The sequence below is a fragment of the Salvelinus alpinus genome, chromosome 2 (genome assembly GCF_045679555.1).
Source record: "Salvelinus alpinus chromosome 2, SLU_Salpinus.1, whole genome shotgun sequence".
Classification (NCBI taxonomy): Eukaryota; Metazoa; Chordata; class Actinopteri; order Salmoniformes; family Salmonidae; genus Salvelinus; species Salvelinus alpinus.
In genome coordinates, this window is record NC_092087.1 from 34,102,868 (window position 1) to 34,119,477 (window position 16,610).

Consider the following 16,610-nt stretch of genomic DNA (forward strand, 5'->3'; position numbering starts at 1 on the left):
ATCTCACGACTGGGCAGGGGCATAGCCATGGGCACCCATTTGGGAGCAAGATCCACTCACTGGGAAGCCAGACCCAGCCAATCAGAATTCGTTTTTGGGCACAAAAGGACTTTAATACAGACAGAAATACTCCTCAGCACCCCTCCCCCTCCTCAGACGATCCCACAGGTGAAGAAGCAGGATGTGGAGTTCCTGGGCTGGCGTGGTTACACGTGGTCTGCAGTTGTGAGGCCGGTTGGATGTACTGCCAAATTCTCTAAAACGACATTGGAGGTGGCTTATGGTAGAAAAATTAACAAATAGACATTCCTTCAGTCAGCATGCCAATTGCATGCTCCCTCAAAACTTGAGACATCTGTGGCATTGTGTTGTGTGACAAAACTGCACATTTTAGAGTGGCCTTTTATTTCCCCCAGCACAAGGTGCACCTGTGTAATTAATGATCATGCTTTTTCATCAGCTTCTTGATATGCCACTCCTGTTATCTTGGCAAAGTAAAAATGCTCACTAACAGGGATGTAAACTAATTTGTGCACAAAATTTGAGCTAAATAAGCTTTTTGTGCATATGGAAAATTTCTGGGATCTTTTATTTCAGCTCATGAAACATGGGACCAACACTTTACATGTTGCGTTCATATTTTTGTTCAGTATGAAAACATGATTTTATTTAATGTATCCACATGAATCCAAGTTTCAGTCCCTACTCAGACACATTTAATTTGTTCATGTTGTTCTTTCCTGTTTTTTTTATCTCTTTTTATATCTTTCCATTCCTGAGGCAAAGAACAGTTCATTTAAAATCAGTACAAAATAGCACAGAGAATTCCAAATCATACACAAAAGTAACACTATAGAAACAACACAGTATGTTCACATGAGTCTGGGATATGAATTTAAATGTGGTTACTATTTAGCACTTTGTGACAAATGCATTTGTGAAATGCACTATACAAATCCAATTTGATTGGTTGATTCATTGATTTGATTGATTGGTTAGTTGATATCAGCCATCGGAGTGAGTTTGCAGTCCCTTGGTATTATGGTATGGTTTACATTACAACACAGGTTAATTTACCACGCTACTGGGCAGACAAACAACATCCAAACAATAACCATCAACAACTACATATCTTTATCCAGCACACCCACAGAGAAAACCTTAACAAATATATTCAAACGGTAGAAAAATAGAGACACCACAGAGTAAGAGTCACAGGTGCTGTTGGTCTCACAGCTCATCCTTGTCTGTCTGTGAGTCCGAGGCTGATTTGGGGTCAGTTTTAGAGTCCTTGGAAACCTTTTTGACAGGGGCTTTCTCTGCCTTCTTTGTAGCTGGCTTCTGCTCTTTTTTGTCTGTTGCTTTAGGTTTTGTTTTGCTTGCTGCATGTTTGACGTTTGTTTTTGCTGCTGGTTTAGCCTTGGCTTTGTCCCCTGCTTTAGTCACTGTTTTAGTCGTCGCTTTGGCCTTTGATGCGTCGTCTGCTTTGGCTTTCGTTTTGACTGCCTCTTTCAACTTGGGTTTTTCACCCTCTTTGGCAATTTGTTTTTCTGCCTGATTGGCTGTCGGCTTCTCATCCTTTTTATCTTCTGGGTTATCAGCTGGATTTTCTATTACTGTTTCTGCTGGTTCCTCAGGCTTCTTCTCTGCTGGTTTGTCAGCCTGCTCCTGTACTGGGGGTGCAGCTTGACCAAGAAGCGCAGCCTGGTCAGGAAGTGTGAGCTGTGGCTCTGAGCTCTCTGTCTTTGTCTCTGTGAACTCTGCGTCCGTAGGAGTGGAGAACATCTTCAGCATCTCTTGAGCTTGGATCCGCTCCTGGAGAGAGACACACACACACACAAATTAGCTAAGACAAGCAAGAAAAACTGATGAAATGTAGATGAATCAATAAGTGGAAAGCATTGCTCTCTCCCTCTCTCAGATTACAATACAACCCATCACAATATATAGCATGATAGAAACAAAGACTATACATAACTCCAGATGGATTGACTAATAGATATGTTACCTTCTCCTCGTGTTTGGGGTCAAGGGTGAACCACAGGGCCACAGCACACCTCTGGCCCTTAGTGACCGCTCTCACGCCATGAGGATTCTCCTCCCCTGCCCCAAAACCAACCACACGACCACACTGAGGACGCACCTCCGCCTGGGCAACACAGGGCAGTGACATCAGTCATCATACGGTCAATTAACTTACACCTTAGAGTAAATCAACTGTTTTTACTCTGCATCTCTCAATCCTTCATCATTGATTGAAACTTACTGTGACAGTTTTGGCATCCAGTTCAGTGAAAATGAAATCTCCTCCTTCAAAGTCATCATTTAGATAGAGGATGGCGCTAAAACACAACATGAACAAGAGAAGGGTCTTAAAGACAGTGGTGCATGATGATACCTGCTGCTGATACCTATGTTATAAGCATATGCAGTGTGTGTGTGTGTGTGTGTGTGTGTGTGTGTGTGTGTGTGTGTGTGTGTGTGTGTGTGTGTGTGTGTGTGTGTGTGTGTGTGTGTGTGTGTGTGTGTGTGTACCTGTAGTCTCTGTGTGTGTATGCGGGTGGTTCTTTGATGCACTTGTTGAGCTCAGAGACCAGAAGGCAGTTGTCTGCATGAACCGGGTGACTCGGGTCGTCACGGTCATCCTGCTTCTCTGTACAGACAGAGGAATGGAAACATATCTTACTGTATGTCTATATACTCATACAGGCAGGTGGTTAATGTGGGGTTACATGCCCCATCTTGGATTCGATATACACAACAATACTGTCCCCTGAGGGCCGCCGTAGTGGAGTTTCTCACCGTCGATGGCGGAGCGGCAGACCAGGTGAGAGTAGGAGAAGTAGAGAGGAGAGTCCAGACGGAAGTACGACTCGAGAACCCTACGCACCTTCTCACTCATGTCGAAAAACAGACGGGCACTCTTCAGGGGCACAGTTCCCTCCTGTCCAAACTGTAGAGCAGGACAATATCATCAGAAATAGGTGCTTTCTTATAGACAACTCACTGGTAACTGTACATGGATGCCATTAGGCTGAGGCTTTAGAAAGGTTGGAGATAAAGCTGAGGCTAGGAGATGAAACTAGTTGGGGGTTGGTTTTGGGTGAAGTTGACCATGCTGGGTTAGGGTCAGTGTTGGCAGTGCTGGGCTAGTGGTGTTTGGGTTATGGTTGGGTTATCAGGGCTTTAGTGTGTAGGGTCAGTGATGTACCTTAATAGCCTTGAGGACTGTGATTCCTTGGAAGCTCTCGCTGGGGGAGTGTGGGGAGGGAAGGCCTCGGTACCCATCACCTTTCAGCGCAGCCGCCTGACAGACAAACACACACAGCATCAGCACACACAATGACAGAAGCATGCGCACAGTTTTAACACACAGACCATCAGAAGCTCACACTCCATCAACAGACAGACAGACAGACAGACAGACAAGACATGAACAGACAGACAGACAGACAGACATAAACACTCAAAGACAGACAAGACATGAACAGACAGACAGACAGACAAGACATGAACAGACAGACAGACAGACAAGACATGAACAGACAGACAGACAGACAGACAAGACATGAACAGACAGACAGACAGACAAGACATGAACAGACAGACAGACAGACAAGACATGAACAGACAGACAGACAGACAAGACATGAACAGACAGACAGACAGACAAGACATGAACAGACAGACAGACAGACAAGACATGAACAGACAGACAGACAAGACATGAACAGACAAGACATGAACAGACAGACAGACAGACAAGACATGAACAGACAAGACATGAACAGACAAGACATGAACAGACAAGACATGAACAGACAAGACATGAACAGACAAGACATGAACAGACAAGACATGAACAGACAAGACATGAACAGACAGACAGACAGACAGACAGACAGACAGACAGACAGACAGACAGACAGACAGACAGGACAGACAGGACAGACAGCCCTGACCCTGGCTCCCACTCACATTAGAGAGGCGGGTGAGCTCTCTGCACTCGCCCTCCGAGATAAATCCATCCAGTAGAACCCTCTGAGACCCATTCAGCTGCTTAGACGACATGGTAATCTTGATGTCATCAAACAACAGAGGACCACCTGGAAGGGAGACAGGGGGAATGAATATAGAGAGTGTACAGTCAGAGTGTGCAAGACAGTCCACAGACATTCCCAAACTTCATGCTGTGACCCTCCAAAAACCTATGGACAAAGAATGCTACCAGGAAATCTTACCTTCTCGTACGATCTTGGCAATATCAGTCGACTCCTTGTTCTTCTCCTCCACCAGAGTTTCAATCTCCTTCATCAGATTCCCAATCTCCTCAGTGATTCTTGCTGCAGTCTCCCTGTCTGCCCTGCAGAGGGCGCCAAAGACGAGGTTACAAGATAATTTTTTTTTTTTAATTTAACATTTAACTAGGCAAGTCATTAAGAACAAATTCTTATTTTACAATGACGTCCTAACCCGGCCAAACCCTCCCCTAACCCGGACGACGCTGGGCCAGTTGTGCGCCGCCCTATGGGATTCCCGATCACGGCCGGTTGTGATACAGCCCGGGATCAAACCAAGGTCTGTAGTGACACCTCTAGCACTGAGATGCAGTGCCTTAGACCGCTGCGCCACTCGGGAGCCTAAATATAATGCGGAGCAGATCCTAATCTGATATTGAGAGCATACATGTACTAGTGGAGGCTGGTGCACAGGATAATTGTAATGACTTGAATGGAATGAATGGAACAGCATGTTTGATACATTTCCATTCATTACATTCCAGCCATTAAAATGAGCCATTCTTCCAATTTCTCCCTCCAGCAGCCTCTTCTAGTCTGTACGTGTGTGCTTCTCTTACTTCTGCTTCTCTCTCAGTTTGAGGGGCATGATGTCTGCAGGGGTCCAGGAATCCTGCAAAGGAAGGGGCAGGATGTGAGATCACACATGCTAAAACCCACCTGACAGCAGTCCCCTATCAGGGTGATGTCTTGTCGGTAGAAACAGTGAGACACAAGAGAAGATAAGAGACATGTTAACCTACTGGATCAACAAAGGTGATTCCAAACACTTCAAAAGCAAAGTAGAGCAGCTCCTTCTCTAACAGGGACTGCTGAATGTGCTGTTTTACCACCTGGGAGGGAGAAGAGATGGAGAGAAGTGAGTTGGAGGCATGAGGGATAGATAGGAAGGTGCAGGTTGTGTGTGTGTGTGTGTGTGTGTGTGTGTGTGTGTACCTGTCTAGCAGGTATGGCTGCAGGCTTGTCCTCTCCCAGCACAGCGGAGTAGTAGGCCAGGTTCTGATTCATTACCTCCTCTTCTGGGTGGAACAGCAGGTAGGTCTTAGCACACTCTATGGCCTGCTCATACTTTTCACCTGATGGGGGGGGGGGGAGAGAAAGAGAGACATCAAACAGACAGACGAGCAGACAGCCAGGCAGAGGACACATTGATTTGTGAAAGCAAATCACCCTGATTCTAAAAAGGCATGTAGGTGCAGAGTGAATAGGGACTGAGACTCACTGTTGTAGTAGGAGAACTGTAGGTAGTTGAAGTGGGAAGGGAGGAAATCCTCAAATGGCTTGTCCTTTCCTGCGGTGGAGGCTAGCTCCACAGAACAGCTCTGCTTACAGTTCATAATCTGCATGTAGTGGTCTGACAGTGACATGGGCAAACATAAGAGTACAAGGTTTAAGCTTTTATCCAAAATGTTAGCATGGGGTTCTTTTGGGATTTAGTCTGTCTTAACACCTGTCATGGACTGGAAGAGGTCAGCACTGTACTCCATGTAGTTGTATCCGTCGTAGTCGTAAGCTCCTTCGCAGAGCGCCCGGCACTCCTGGTCTGCGCTGAAGTACTCTTCCACCGCTGCCTCAAAGTGGTCGATGGCCAGACCGAACGAGTCTGAGCTGTAGTACCGCTTCCCTGCAAGGAACTCTGCCTGGGAGATAGAGTAGAGAGCAAAGCATGGAGTCAGCAGCCCAGCCACATTTTAATTCAACCCGTTGACCCTACCCAACCTGGTGCCAATAAGGTCCCTTTGTCACGACTTCCGCCGAAGTCGGCTCCCCTCCTTGTTCGGGCGGCGTTCGGCGGTTGACGTCGCCGGCCTTCTAGCCATCGCCGCTCCATTTTTCATTGTTCCATTTGTTTTGTCTTGTTTCCCACACACCTGGTTTACATTCCCTAATTACACTGCATATATATATTCCTCTGTTCCCCCCATGTCTTTGTGTGGAATTGTTTTGTTACGTGTTTAGTGTTACGTGCCAGACTGGTTGTTTCACCGGGTATCGTGTTTTGACCCGTACTATGTTTATTGTCAAACATTTGCATTATTGTGAGTGTTTTCGCGCATATTCACTTTTGCCATTGGCTGGAGGTTTTTGACGCAGTTGCGTCTGTCTTTTGTGCTTCTGCCAAATAAAGTGCGCCTGATCACAACTCTCTGCTCTCCTGCACCTGACTTCTTACCAGTAGCGCACAACCTTGACACCCTTGCCCCTTCCCCTGTCCCATATGCTTGGCAGTTCCAAGTAGGCAAATTGGTAAGTGGTTACTGTCTGACTATGTGCAGTTCCAAATGTTGTAAATGGTATATAACTGGTCCATTGTTCCTGGGATAACTGATACATTGTCACTAGAATAACTGGTGCATAGTAACTGTTATAACAGGTGCATTGTCACTGGGATATTGGGTGCATTACTGGGGATTAGTGGTGTCAGTCTCACCATGTGCGGCCAGGCCTCCAGGTCTTTAAAGTCTTCCTCCTGTACTCCGGACATCATCCTGTAGTAGTCCAGGTTCTGCCTCATCTCAATGTGGTCTGGGTTGGCCAGGAAAAACGTGTTGGCCGCTGCCACAGCCTTATCCAGCTTATTGATCTACATAGGGAAGAGAGATATTTAGTGAATAAATCAATAATACAGCATACTGTATCTGTTGAATAAACCTTATACACATTGTGACTCCAAAGGCTTCCCTAAATGCTCCACGTCTCAGAAGTATTTTACAAGACCCCCTGGAATGGTGTAAGAAATGTGTGAGCTGCAATCACCAACATGCTGTTTTAGGCAACTAGTCAATCTCCTATTTAATATAGTAAGTAGTCTTCAATCAGGGGCCATATGTCTCTTTTATAGTTGTTGGTTTAACTTAAAAGCCCAGTGCAGTCAAAAAATGCAATAATTGTGGGAGTTCCCATAGAATGCCAGCAAAAAAAGCCTCCATTTACATGTTGCTTATGAGTGCATTTCACACTACTTTTGGATTATAATTGTAATTTAAGGCTTAACATAATGTTTGTGTCATCATCACAAATCAACTGCATTATACATAAAAACATAATCAACTTTGTCTTCAACCAGTAAATGGCTCTTCGCTAGCTTTTGCTACAGCCAATGACGTTAGCAGTCTAGTTGACAATTGCTGCGTCCAAAATAGGTATTTTGCAAAGATGACAACCAAATATAATCTTAGCGACTGCAATAACACCAACATGTAAGCGTATAAGAATGCAAAAGGTGTTTTTGTTTAGAAGTAATAATTATTTTAACGTACGCTATGTTAAATGGGGGCAGATGGGATGGCAGTCTTTCTGCATCCTTGATTTACGCACATCCGTACCTGACAAAGTCAGTAAGTGGTCAAACTACTACTACAGAATCAAACTACTATAACAGCGAGACCCCACTCAGAACACTCACAGTCATAATTATTCCTTGAGAAATTGCTCTTTGCTAAGAAGCTTTTTTTTTTTTTTTTTTTACCATTTTAATGGATAACATTCACAGTAAGGTATTTAATTGTTACCCAGAAATGATTTAATATTGAGTTAAAAACGACTGCATTGGAGCCATTATGTAAGCCATAAGGCCTACATATTTTTTTCCATATCTATTGACATTCGTAAATAGGCTATGAATATGACCTTTGACATTCAGGAACATCTTATAGGCTACATGTATTTACTTAATTTATAGGGCTAACTACTCTTATTACAACGTTAAAAAAAACATTTTATAAACAGACTTAACACAAATAAATATATACATGACTATTCTGTCAAAAGTTAAGTAAATTCTTGAATGGCACAGTAGCATGCATGAGATCTACAGCGCATGTTGATGACAAGCCCCAAAATCGAGAAGAATCCAGTGTAGGACGTAAATTGTCTACACAGCAAGACTCCACCTAGAGACGTGGCACGGCCGGCTTGGCTTGGGGGGGTGGGGAAAACAGAGCACTTATAGTGCACGACTTGCTTGAAATTGGACAAAATAAAAAGTGACATTGCTCTTATATTGACATGCAAGTGTGATTGATAAATGTGCATGGTAGACCACTTCAAAAAGTGCAATAAGATGACGCAGGCAAATCTTATCCACAACATTGGATCGGCTACTGGCTGTGTTTGTTTCAAGCCTATGCAATGTCTGAACATTTATTATGCAAAGAACCTATATGGTCGACTCTTTTCACTATGAAAGATCTGAACATTTATTATGCATAGGACCCATTTGGTCGACTATTTTCATACCTTGAAGTATGCGACTTGCAGATAATTGTAAGGGGTTCTCTTCTTAAACTCGAGGTCCACATCTTCAGTGATTTTATGGATAGTTGGTGGTCCAATTTTATCACTTTCGCAGGTATTTACACAATCAGCCCTTTTCATAATTTTTTGAAAAAAACCAAGATCCTCCACAGAGCCAGCACCTGGTATTGTCACAACTATGCTGGATAAAGGCTCTCCGAAAGCGCTCTGGTTTGCACAAGTTATCCGGCAATGCGCCTTCACCCTGCGTATCGCAGCCTTGTTCCGAAGCGCCCTCTCCATGTTCAGGATGACCGTCATCCAGTCACCCTTGTAGTACGCTTCTACCGCTGTGTCGAACAGCAGATCATACGGCTCGAGAATAACATTACTACTGAGCTGCACATCCGAAAGGCCATAAGAGATGAGGCAAACGACTAAAATCGCTAAAACCAACCGGCACTCCATTCTGGAAAATGGGGCCTCTGCGTGGGTAAGCTGGAAAAGAGCACTCGTCCGTAGAGAGGGGAACTGGAAGTTTAGCCGGGGCTGCAAACTTTTGTCGGGGGGTGGAGTTAACGCAGAGCCGCTGAGCTGAACAGCCCAGGGCGCACAGCGCCCCTGTTCATTCTGCAACAGCAGCTGCAAGACAACATCAAGGTCCAGTAGAAAAATTATAAATTGCTCATATCCAATTGCTTGATTTGACTATTACAGTGTGATAACATCGCAGAAGAAAAATAGGCACAAAGTCTCACAACGATTTTGGTGTAGGTCACGGTTCCCCAAATGGCAGCCAATTATTATATATTTATTTTATTTAACCTTTATTTAACTAGGCAAGCCAGTTTAAGAACACATTCTTATTTACTGTACTGTAAAAACAGTGACAAGGTAAGCAATCCCAGATAAAATTAACAAAAAAGTAGGAAAGATGAAGAAGATGAGGAAGTTCTTCACCCTACTCTGCTGATGATCATTTTTCTCTGCTCATACAAGAGTAATACAGGCCTACTAGTACATAGTGGTGGAAAAAGTACCCAATTGTCATACTTGAGTAAAAGTAAAAGATATATACCTTAATAATAGAAAATGACTCAAGAAAAAGTGAAAGTTGCCTGGTAAAATACTACTTGAGTAAAAGTCTAAAAGTATTTGGTTTTAAATATACTTATGTATCAAAAGAAAATGTAACTGAAAAATATACTTACGTATCAAAAGTAAAAGTATACATCATTTCAAATTGCTTATATTTAGCAAACCAAATGGCACAATTATATTTTATTTTTTTACTACACTAACTTGGAGAGAAAAATAATATTAATGATTTATCAGGGGGTGCTGCAGCACCCTCTGCACCCCTACTTCCCACAGCTATTACTATCCGTCCCAAACTTTAAATAGTATTTCGAGGCACTAGCATTTCGCCTCATCCTAAATTGGTTTATACATGATTCTTCCGCCCCCTGGCTGAGTATAGAGACAAAAAAGTCAAGGCGTCTGAATACTTTCCGAATGCACTGTACGCATGTATAAGCCATATACCCACTTTTTTTCAGTGGGCATTGCATATACTCACTTCTTAATCCCTATTGATGCATATCAAAGTAGTGTAGTGTCGGTATACGACTTATCAATTCTGTAGTACAATAGAGAAATCATGCACAAACTAGCCTACACAATCGCAAAAGCACGTGAAATATATTCACATGCGCGCCGCACACTAGTCTCGGCAGAAAATGATCTGCAGGCTCCAAGAGTGTGCAGCTCTCGAATGGTTTTGACATGGAGCAAATCAAATCAAATGTTATTAGTCACATGTGCTGAATACAACAGGTGTAGACCTTACAGTGAAATACTTACTTATGAGCCCCTAACCAACAATGCAGTCTTAAAAAATACAGATAAGAATAAGAAATAAAAGTAACAAGTAATTAAAGAGCAGCAGTAAAATAACAAAAGCAAGACTATATACAGGGGGGTACCGGTACAGAGTCAATGTGCGGGGGTACCAGTTAGTTGAGGTATATGTACATGTAGGTAGAGTTATTAAAGTGACTATGCATCGATGATAACAACAGAGAGTAGCAGCGGTGTAAAAGAGGGGGAGAGGGGGGGGTCAATGCAAATAGTCTGGGTAGCCATTTGATTAGATGTTCAGGAGTCTTATGGCTTGGGGGTAGAAGCTGTTTAGAAGCCTCTTAGACCTAGACTTGGCGCTCCGATACCACTTGCCGTGCGGTAGCAGAGAGAACAGTCTATGACTTGGGTGGCTGGAGTCTTTCACAATTCTTAGGGCCTTCCTCTGACACCGCCTGGTATAGAGGTCCTGGATGGCAGGAAGCTTGGATTAGTGATGTACTGGGCCGTGTGCACTACCCTCTGTAGTGCCTTGAGGTCGGAGGCCGAGCAGTTGCCATACCAGGCAGTGATGCAACCAGTCAGGATGCTCTTGATGGTGCAGCTATAGAAACTTTTGAGGATCTGAGGACCCATGCCAAATCTTTTCAGTCTCCTGAGGGGGAATAGGTTTTGTCGTGCCCTCTTCACGACTGTCTTGGTGTGCTTGGACCAGGATAGTTTGTTGGTGATGTGGACACCAAGGAACTTGTAGCTCTCAACCTACTCCACTGCAGCCCCGTCGATGAGAATGGAAGTGTGCTCTGTCCTCTTTTTCCTGTAGTCCACAATCATCTCCTTTGTCTTGATCACGTTGAGGGAGAGGTTGTTGTCTTGGCACCACACGGCCAGGTCTCTGACCTCCTCCCTATAGGCTGTCTCGTCACTGTTGGTGATCAGGCCTACCATTGTTGTGTCATTGGCAAACTTAATGATGGTGTTGGAGTCGTGCCTGGCCATGCAGTCATGAGTGAACAGGGAGTACAGGAGGGGACTGAGCACGCACCCCTAAGGGGCCCGTGTTGAGAATCAGCGTGGCGGATGTGTTGTTACCTACCCTTACCAACTGGGGGCGGCCCATCAGGAAGTCCAGAATCCAGTTGCAGAGGGAGGTGTTTAGTCCCAGGTTCCTTATCTTATTGATGAGCTTTGAGGGCACTATGATGTTGAATGCTGAGCTGTAGTCAGTGAATAGCATTCTCACACAGGTGTTCCTTTTGTCCAGGTGGGAAGGGCAGTGTGGAGTGCAATAGACATTGCATCATCTGTGGATCTGCTGGGGCGGTATGCAAATTGGAGGGGGTCTAGGGTTTCTGGGATAATGGTGTTGATGTGAGCCATGACCAGCCTTTCAAAGCACTTCATGGCTACAGACGTGAGTGCTACGGGTCGATAGTCATTTAGGCAGGTTACCTTAGTGTTCTTGGGCACAGGCACTATGGTGGTCTGCTTAAAACATGTTGGTATTACAGACTCGAACAGGGAGAGGTTGAAAATGTCAGTGAAGATACTTGCCAGTTGGTCAGCGCATGCTCGCAGTACATGTCCTGGTGATACGTCTGGCCCTGCGGCCTTGTGAATGTTGACCTGTTTAAAGGACTTACTCACATCGGCTGCGGAGAGCGTGATCACACAGTCTTCCGGAACAGCTGGTGCTCTCATGAATGTTTCAGTGTTATTTGTCTCGAAGTGAGCATAGAAGTAGTTTAGCTCGTCTGGGAGGCTCGTGCCACTGGGCAGCTCTCGGCTGTGCTTCCCTTTGTAATCTAATAATTTGCAAGCTCTGCGTCAGAGCCAGTGTTGTAGATTCGATCTTAGTCCTGTATTGATGCTTTGCCTGTTTGATGGTTCGTCGGAGGGCATAGCGGGATTTCTTATAAGCTTCTGGGTTAGAGTACTGCATCTTCAAACTGGCAACTCTAGCCTTCAGCTTAGTGCGGATGTTGCCTGTAATCCATGGATTCTGGTTGCGCTACGGTCACTGTAGGGACGACGTCATCGATGCACTTATTGATGAAGCCAATGATTGATGTGATCCTCAAAGCCATCGGAGGAATCCCGGAACATATTCCAGTCTGTGCTAGCAAAACAGTCCTGTAGCTTAGCATCTGCTTCATCTGACCACTTTTTTATTGATCTAGTTGCTGGTGCTTCCTGCTTTAATTTTTGCTTGTAAGCAGGAATCAGGAGGATAGAATTATGGTCAGATTTGCCAAATGGAGGGCGAGGGAGAGCTTTGTATGCGTCTCTGTGTGTGGAGTAAACGTGGTCCAGATTTTTTTTGCCTTTGGTTGCACATTTAACATGCTGATAGCTCACAGAAGAATGACATCGGTAGAACTATTACTTCCCATTGCAAAAAAACATTTCACGTTTAGCACACAAAGTAACCGGTGACAGGCAACTGCCTGTAAACACACAGTCCAGTTCAAAGTGAATGAGGGCAGGCCCGTGTTGTAAATTGCTTGTTTGTATAAAGGCCTACTGTTGCTCTGATTGGCTATAGCACATCGGTCTGTGTAGACTCCAGTCTTGGACCAGACAGAGGTTTTTATTTGGTTTTATTTACTGCAGTGTCTATTAAATTATCCAAATGGCCGTCCGCTTTCCCATTCTATAATGCTATAGAGTTTTCACAAATGCCTTAGTATACATAATTCCCAAACGTTCTAAGAATTTATGAAAAAGTTAAATTGACCATATCTAAGTGGTCGCTTGTCAAATCTTTTTTTTTTTTCTAAGTGTCCTCCATTAAGGTCCCAACCATTAAGTCAAAATGTGATTGGTTGATTCCATTATCACTCCAAAATGTTTGCCCTAATAAAGTTGAATGGCAGATGCCTTTATCTAGCTTTTGATGGTTGACTTAGCTAGATAGACCAGGAAAGATAAATCCTAATTGGAACTTTTTTTCTCTTCTGTGTTAACCCGTTCCTTTCCAACAAAAACAGAATAGATTAAATCGGAACATCTTGGGAAAAAATTCACTTTTCGGAACGTCTAAAGAATCCATATGTTGTTCTGAAATATGAACACAGAAATACTGGACATTTTGAACATTATTTTGGTGGTGATTTGACAAAATTACAATCATGGTCTTGAAATGGACTTGCATTTTTTTGGTCTTGGTCTTGACTCAGTCTCAGACCCCTTGTTCCCCTCCCGGTCTCGGTCTGTACTCGGTGTCATCCATCCCTCCGGTCTTGGTCTTGACTCAGACTCAATTTGCTCCGGTCTTGGATCGGCCTCGTTTTAGGTGGTCTCGAACACAACACTGCCTTAAACAATGTAAACTACTCTTCGGTCCTATTATTGCTCGCACCATTTTTATTTGGTGCAAAGATGAAAAACATTGTAACAGGGAATCAAAATGGCATCCCCATACTCCATTATTCACAGTAATGACTTGTGATCTGGAGGAAGGCCTTTTGAATCTCAAGAAATGGTCCAAACGTGGAATCCATACATTTGCCGATATTATGGACAGTAATGTATTGTGTACATTCCAAGATTTGAAAGCCAAACACATATTACCAAGGAAATTCTTTTTTTCTATATTTACAATTTATGTCAGCTATGCTGGCCTGTTGTTTCCCTTGGGAAATCCAACTACCGAACCATCCAATGATGGGATTTATAAATAAATTATCTTGGCTCCCAAATCTGATCTCTATAATATATAAACACATTTTGAAAAGCCCATTTTGAGCTAGCCATTAAGAAAATATGGTTCACAGATCTAAGTGAATCTGAATAACCCTTTAACTGCAACAGAATATGGAAAAAGATGACCTTGGTATCCCGTAATCCAAACCATTAATTTAAACATTTTAAATGTGTTCACAGACTGTATATAAAACCCAGCAATAGTTTTATGATGTAATTGGCCCCAACTCCTAGCTGTTCACTAGTTTTATGATGTAATTGTCAGAGCACCAGCTGTCAGAGCAGCTCATAGATTACTGCACCTGTACATAGCCCATCTATAATTTAGCCCAAACAACTACCTCTTTCCCTACTGTATTTATTTATTTATTTATTTTGCTCCTTTGCACCCCATTATTTCTGTCTCTACTTTGCACATTCTTCCACTGCAAATCAACCATTCCAGTGTTTTACTTGCTATTTTGTATTTATTTCGCCACCATGGCCTTTTTTTGCCTTCACCTCCCTTATCTCACCTCACTTGCTCACATTGTATATAGACTTATTCTTCTACTGTATTATTGACTGTATGTTTGTTTTACTCCATGTGTAACTCTGTGTTGTTGTATGTGTCGAACTGCTTTGCTTTATCTTGGCCAGGTCGCAGTTGTAAATGAGAATGTGTTCTCAACTTGCCTACCTGGTTAAATAAAGGTGAAATAAAAAAATTGGCCCCAACTCCTAGCTGTTCACTGTGTCCCCTAAATCCTTCAAATGATGTAGGAGTGCCCCAAAATGAAATTCATCTGGAACAAAGTAACAAAATTAATTTCGAAGTGGTCAGATTCACATTTCCCCTCCCTATCTGATAGCCCAGGTACTCCACCTCGGCGTAGCCCAGCTTGCACTTGTGGGGGTTCGCAGTCAGACCTGCATCCCTTAGCGCATCCATCACTGCCTGTAACCTACAAAGATGGGACTCACAACTGTCACTGTGCACAATATTGTCATCCAAATAAGCAGCTGCGTACTCACTGTGCAGCCGCAAGACGCGGTACATGAGTCGCTGAAAGGTCGCTGGTGCCCTGTGGAGCCAGAAAGGAAGAACCCAGTAGTGGTATAGCCCCCCCCCCTCGGGGTGGAAAAGGCCGTCTTCTCCCGGGAGGCCGCTGCCAGCGGCACCTGCCAGTACCCCCTCGTCAGGTCCAACGTGCTGACGTATCTCGCCCTACCCAAGCGATCGATCAGTTCATCTACCCGGGGCATGGGGTAGGCGTCGAGCTTAATGACCTCGTTCAGGCCCCGGAAGTCATTGCAGAAGCGGACGGTTCCATTCGGATTTCGTTACCAGCACTATAGGGCTAGACCACTCACTGTGGGATTCCTCCAGTACCCCCATCTCTAGCATTGTCGTCACTTCCCGCTGGACCGCCACCCTCCGGGCTTCTGGTATCCGGTATGGCCATTTACGCACTTTTTCTCCCGGACGTGTGTGGATAGGATGTTCCACGAGATCTGTGCGCCTCGGCACCTCTGAGAACACGGCCGTATTTTGCTGGACCAACTCTCTGAGCTCTTGTCGTTGGGTCGGGCTGCGGTCTTCCCCCATTGCAACTTCGACAGAGGGCAGGCTCTGCTGTGGCCGGGTCCACTTTACGCATAGCGCATCTCGTGCATGCCATTTCTTCAGCAAGTTCACATGGTAGAGCTGGAGGAGTTTGGCGGACCTTGTAATTGACGTCGCCTACCCGCGCAACAATGTTGTATGGCCCATGCCACATAGCCAGGAATTTACTCTCAATTGTAGGGATCAGCACCAAGACCTTCTCACCTGGGTGGAACTCTCATGGTTGGGCCCCCCAGTTGTAGACCCGCTCCTGGGCGTGTTGCGCCTGGGCCATGTGCTCCCTCACCATTGTCCAAATTGCCGTCATCCTCTCCCTCATCTCCTCCACATGTTCTACTACGCTGCGAAGGGGGGATTGACTGCTCTTCCCAGACCTCTTTGGCTAGGTCCAGCAGTCCGCAGGGCCGAAGGCCATACAGGAGCTCAAAGGGGGAGAACCCAGTGTATGCTTGGGGTACCTCGCGCACTGAGAACATCAGGTGGGGCATCAGCTGGTCCCAGTTCCTCCCGTCTCTCTCGATGACCTTCTTCAGCATCTTCTTTAGGTTCTTATTGAAGTGTTCAACTAGCCCGTCCGTTTGTGGATGGTACACACTGGTCCTCACCTGTTTTATTCGTAATAGGTTGATGCCATTGATTCGTACAGGAACCATCGGAGGGGCTGTCTCGGTGTGCGCTCAACAGGAGGTGACAACTCACCAACCGGGTTACCCCCGAGCTGGGGGATGCGGAGGGCATGACCTCCTCCCGGCCGGGACAGTTCCACGCAAGGTGTCCCGGCTCACCGCACTCATAGTAGCGTCTCTGATATAGGGCCAGCAGCGGTCGACATAGTCGGTTTTGGTCACCCTCCTGCTTCACGGCCTCGGCTGGTTCCGTCCGGGCCCCCTTCAGCCCCTCGCCTC

At 44.9% G+C, this 16,610-nt stretch overlaps 1 protein-coding gene across 1 annotated transcript; it reads right to left on the minus strand.

The window, feature by feature from the left end:
* Positions 1 to 570: 570 nt before the first annotated feature.
* On the minus strand, positions 571 to 9,094 carry p3h1 (prolyl 3-hydroxylase 1). The gene is made up of 15 exons (XM_071375056.1): positions 8,538 to 9,094; positions 6,730 to 6,882; positions 5,749 to 5,938; positions 5,521 to 5,652; positions 5,235 to 5,374; positions 5,042 to 5,131; positions 4,859 to 4,911; positions 4,242 to 4,363; positions 3,979 to 4,106; positions 3,212 to 3,307; positions 2,803 to 2,953; positions 2,536 to 2,653; positions 2,267 to 2,342; positions 2,009 to 2,149; positions 571 to 1,815 (listed from the first exon to the last, which is right to left on the minus strand). Exons 1-15 carry the CDS (start codon positions 9,000 to 9,002, stop codon positions 1,231 to 1,233), a joined length of 2,640 nt encoding a protein of 879 aa, XP_071231157.1. The 5' UTR covers positions 9,003 to 9,094; the 3' UTR covers positions 571 to 1,230.
* Between the last annotated feature and the right edge of the window lie 7,516 nt (positions 9,095 to 16,610).

Excerpts from the sequence above, each read along its gene's own strand:
- p3h1 (XM_071375056.1), bottom strand. The coding sequence starts at position 9,002 with ATGGAGTGCCGGTTGGTTTTAGCGATTTTAGTCGTTTGCCTCATCTCT. Across the intron at positions 3,308-3,978 it reads AGCTCACCCGCCTCTCTAAT|GCGGCTGCGCTGAAAGGTGA; the intron begins GTGAGTGGGAGC and ends TTTGTCTGTCAG. Across the intron at positions 2,343-2,535 it reads TACACACACAGAGACTACAG|CGCCATCCTCTATCTAAATG; the intron begins GTACACACACAC and ends GTTGTGTTTTAG.